Raw genomic sequence first — 4,654 nt, 5'->3', positions numbered from 1 at the left:
CGAGTTGGAACTTGAAGATGGAGTTTGTGCTTAAGATTAATCCCATAGTGATTTAACTTCAGTGGCAACGGGAAATTTGGAAAGGTCACAAGTCTAGACTATGATTTTTTGGACCTGGTCGTGTCGCATGCGGTACCTGTGGTGAAGGCCCTAGTGCTGATGAAGGCATTGGTGGTGGCTTCCACCGTTAACGTTATGACGTGAGGGCCACAAATTTAACACTCGTCACGTTTCAAACTACCAACTTCGGTAATAATCATTAGACATCATCCTAATAATATCTTGTTCTGTGAATAATAAATAGTTTAACAAAGATTTGGTTTAACCAAGACTCTCAATTTTCAGTTAACACAAAGCTACAAGTATCAAAACCAAATTTTGTAACATTCATTACTCGGCAGAGTCTGACTCGTTCTCTTCTTCATTTTCCGACTCCAGATCCTCATCTGAATCATTGTCACTTTCCTCTCCATCTTCTGAGACCATGTCCTCATCTTCTGGAGCATTTGTTCCATTTTCCTCGTCTGTTTCAGTCGACCCCTTCGCTTTATCATCACCCTCGAGGTCTTTCTCGTCGAAGAAATCCCGTTGGACAGGAACATCCTTCTGTTGTTGGGAAGACATGATGCCAGCGATAGCTTCCAATGCAGCAGTTGCTTGATTGTTATCAGCAATAGTTTCCTGGTCTATACCTGGCACTGTGACTTCTGCTTCTACTTCTGAAGCCTTGTCCTCTGTCTTAGGAGGTGGTACAAAGAATGGTATGCGACCTCTTTGCCAGTCATGGAGTATCATCTTTGCTCCTGTCATCAAATCAGGCTCTCCACCCTGAACAAATCCATCAAAGTCAAGGTTGTCATTGCAACGAAAACAAGAGTAAGATTTAAGTTACCATGCAAAATATGCAGCCTATTCCAACTGTACAAACCTTTAAAAGTTTGCCAGACGCTTTGCATAGCTGAAGAAGAAAGTCATGATCATCCTCCCTATATATAACAAAACCGGATTAAATCTTCGTCTCTAAAAGTACGCTTGATGAAGCATTAAAAGTGAATTTTTTCTTACCAGTCCTTGATTTTATAGGCTCTCTGCAAGTGCTCCTTCTTGACACGCCTCAGGACTTCTCCAATGTGCTCAGATGCATCTTCCAGGTTTGTAACTCTTACCTATATATCGAAAAGATCGAATCAGTAAGATAATGCATTACTTGCAGAGAACCAAACAGGATGGGCCAAAAAAGCATTCAATCATAAGACGACTTTCATGTGAGAAAAAATGAACCTAGACGTTTTGACAAAAAGAGAACCAAATCTTTCAAGCATTTTGAGTATCACAAATATGTTAATACATGAAAGAACCGGCTAAAAGTACAAGAAGCATACCACTCCCTTGAGGACGATATCTGTTTCAGAATCATGGCTCTGGTATACAACTCCAGGACAATCAATCAAGAAAATCCTCTTGGTGAGTGTGATGTATTGCCAAACCTTTGTCTCCCCTGGAATTGGAGCAACCTTGCAAACCTGTACGAGAGAGAGAAGAAAATGAAAAAGTGAGAACAACAAGTAAATTCACAATCCAGGAATTTAACAAAGCAAAGTTCTACATTTTTGGTACGCAATGTGTTGATAACTGATGATTTCCCAACATTTGGATACCCGACGAATCCAACGGATACGGCTTGCTTGTCACTTTTCAGACGAGCAAACTGCCTTAAAACCGAGAGAAGAGACCCCTGTAATAAACGATAACAAGGCAAAGATATATCAAGAGAACAACTATGATGATTACAATACTTCACAAACAGAAAACAGAAATCAATTAAGAAAAAATACCTTTCCGAATGACTTGTTAACGCTTGCATGGAATGCTAGAGTTGGATACTCCTTTGACAATATTCTCAACCATCCTTTCGTAGCCCAAGCCGGCACAAGATCACACTTAAAAGCACAAACACGAAAGACAAATAGATAACCAGTAAGAAACTTCCTCAACATTGAACAGTAAACTAAATTAGAGCTAGATGAGTATCCAAAAGATGAAAACAACTAACCTTGTTCAACAATAGAATCATGTGTTTATGCTTGTGATGCTCTTTCAGAGTTTTCTCTAAATGATGACACCTAGTACCTTGTGGATCCCTAGCATCTAAAACCTGTAAAGCACAACAACCAGATAAGTCGAAAAGAAAGATGACTCCTTCACAAGCTCATTCCTTGAATCATGACATACCTGGACAACAACATCAGAGGAGTCTATGACTTTGTAGAGCTCACCCCAGATACGCTTACTCTGTCCTTTCTCAAACATAGTATGCCTAACAAGGTCTCTAAACCCGTCTTCCTCTTCTCCTCCTTCACCAGAAGGACCTGCCCCATTCAACTCCTCAAACGCATCTTCAAAACCAAAAGTCTCAATGAACACATGATTTCGTTACAACACTCTCTAAAAAAATAAAAAAATAAAAAAATCAAAATCAAAATGTTTACCCTGAGAATCAGCTGCCTTCTTCACCAAGGCTTCGTAATCAGAAGCTACAAGCTTGGGACGCTTCCTCGTTGTCTTCTTACCAAAGGTGTTTTGAAACGGCTCCATATCGAGTAGGTGAACTCTCGTTTGCTTTACAAAGAAGCACCACAGAGAATCAAAAAAAATCAAAACTTGATGATCAAAATTGCAATAAAGTCACAACCCTTACCTTCTTGTTATCAGTCAAAAGAGACATAGGCAACTTCCTCTCCTTCAAAATCACATTGTAGTTACTCGACATCTTAGTTTTCATCTCTTCTCTAAAGTACTCAAGCTCCTTCTGATTCACGACACGCGTGTTCCCTATACGATACATCAAAGAGGAGATAAAGCATATGATTCAGCTAAGTATATGAAGCATTACGAAACTCGAAAACGCACCAAACCATCTCCGATCGGGTTGGATTCGCGTGTCCGGCAATTCTTTCGATTGATACTCGTTGCTGAGGATTTTACCGCCGGGGGTTCTCCTCGGCCTCGTTTTGTACATTTTGAGACGGCGGACTGTGGCGGAAGTACGCCCCTCGGTGGTTTTCTTCTTCCCATCGGCACGATTCGCGTCGAGCGAATGCTTGGGTTTGCCGGAAACATTAGCTTTCTTCTCCTTCTTCACCATCTCTGCGTTTTTCTTTTCCTTTTTTTTTGTTTCCCTCTAACGATAGAAGAGGAAGAGAGTGGCTAGGGTTTTACTTTATAATCACTCTCCTCTTCATATGGGCTTTAAATATCTTCACGGGCTACACCAACTCGGCCCATAAGCATATCAGCATTGTAACAGAAACGCCCATCTAAATCTATGTGATGGCCATTGGTGGCCCTGATATACCAATTTTTGCGGGGTCATGCGATTTTTTGGCTGTTATTGAGGTTTGGATCTGTAGCTGAGGTTATGATGGTTTTTATTTTGGTTCATATGGTTTGTGTCAAATGTTGGGGCTGATCATTGGTTGTCCATATCCAAATATAATTGGATTTATTTTCATTACATCTATATGCTTTTTATATGGGTTTTAATTGGTTAAGAATTATAAACCAATTGATCTACCGTGGACGGGCATAGTTAGCCCAATACACAAAAAGTTAAGGTTTTGTCATTTGAGGATAAAATTTTGTTTCGTAGTTTTCTCTAATTTTCTTCCAAATTCTCTCTTTTAACTACTCATTTGGTGATTTCCTTCATCATTCGTATCTTCGTCTGTCGATCTCTCGACTCTCTCCGTCGACTCGTCGATCTCTCCAAAACTTTTCGATTCATCTTCCTCTTGTCTCAACATCGATGGGTTTTACTTGTTTGCTCATATATTGTTGATTTTGAGAGACATGCAGAGGATCCTAAGGGTTTTACTTGTTTGTGATCTGATAGGTTTTACTTGTTTGCGATTTGAGATGTTGATTTGTTTTACTTGTTTAGATGGGTTTACTTGTTTGAGACTAGAGATGTTGATTCGTTTTGCTTGTTTTGATTCGTTTACATTGAGTTAGATGGGTTTCGTTGTTAGTTTGCTACAGGTTTCATTGTTTGCTTGCTACATGTTTCATAAATGTTTCATTGCTACAGGTTTTCTTTGTTTACTTGTTTGCTTGTTCGTATTCTTGTTTGATTGCTATGGGTTTCATTGTTTGTTTGTTCATATACTTGTTTGCTTGTTCATTTTCTTGTTTGTTTTCTACGAGTTTCATTGTTTGCTACGGGTTTTACTTGTTTGCTTGTTCATATTCTTGTTTGCAATTTTATATGTTGATTTGTATTACTTGTTTGCGATTTGATATGTTGATTTGTTTTACTTGTTTGCATTTTGATTGGTTTGATATTTTGAGATGATGATTCATTTAGTTGTTTGAGTTAGATGGTTTCATTGTTTGCGATTTGAGATGTTGATTTATTTGTTTGTTTGAGATGTTTGATTTATTTGCTTGTTTGAGTTAGATGGGTTTCATTGTTTGCTTTGCCACGGATTTGATTGTTTGTTTAAAAGCACAAACAATTTCAAAGTTTATGATTTTCTTGTCTGAGGGTCTCACTAATAGTAAGGTGGATTCAAATATAAGATAGATATCACATGATGATCAGAACTAATTAAAGTTAAAAGTCCAACTTTATATAGTTTGATTGGTTATTAGTATA

General features: G+C 38.4%; 1 protein-coding gene across 1 annotated transcript; it reads right to left on the bottom strand.

Annotated features, from left to right (window-relative positions):
• Positions 1-230: 230 nt before the first annotated feature.
• Positions 231-3,200, bottom strand: LOC106425667 (nuclear/nucleolar GTPase 2). The gene is made up of 11 exons (XM_013866380.3): positions 2,911-3,200; positions 2,699-2,832; positions 2,490-2,619; positions 2,233-2,396; positions 2,054-2,155; positions 1,836-1,940; positions 1,607-1,735; positions 1,383-1,523; positions 1,066-1,166; positions 929-986; positions 231-828 (listed from the first exon to the last, which is right to left on the bottom strand). Exons 1-11 carry the CDS (start codon positions 3,143-3,145, stop codon positions 391-393), a joined length of 1,737 nt encoding a protein of 578 aa, XP_013721834.2. The 5' UTR covers positions 3,146-3,200; the 3' UTR covers positions 231-390.
• Positions 3,201-4,654: the final 1,454 nt, after the last annotated feature.

Source organism: Brassica napus, chromosome C6 (genome assembly GCF_020379485.1).
Source record: "Brassica napus cultivar Da-Ae chromosome C6, Da-Ae, whole genome shotgun sequence".
Lineage (NCBI taxonomy): Eukaryota > Viridiplantae > Streptophyta > Magnoliopsida > Brassicales > Brassicaceae > Brassica > Brassica napus.
The sequence above is the reverse complement of the archived record's forward strand: the minus strand, read 5'-3'. Positions and strand labels throughout refer to the sequence as shown.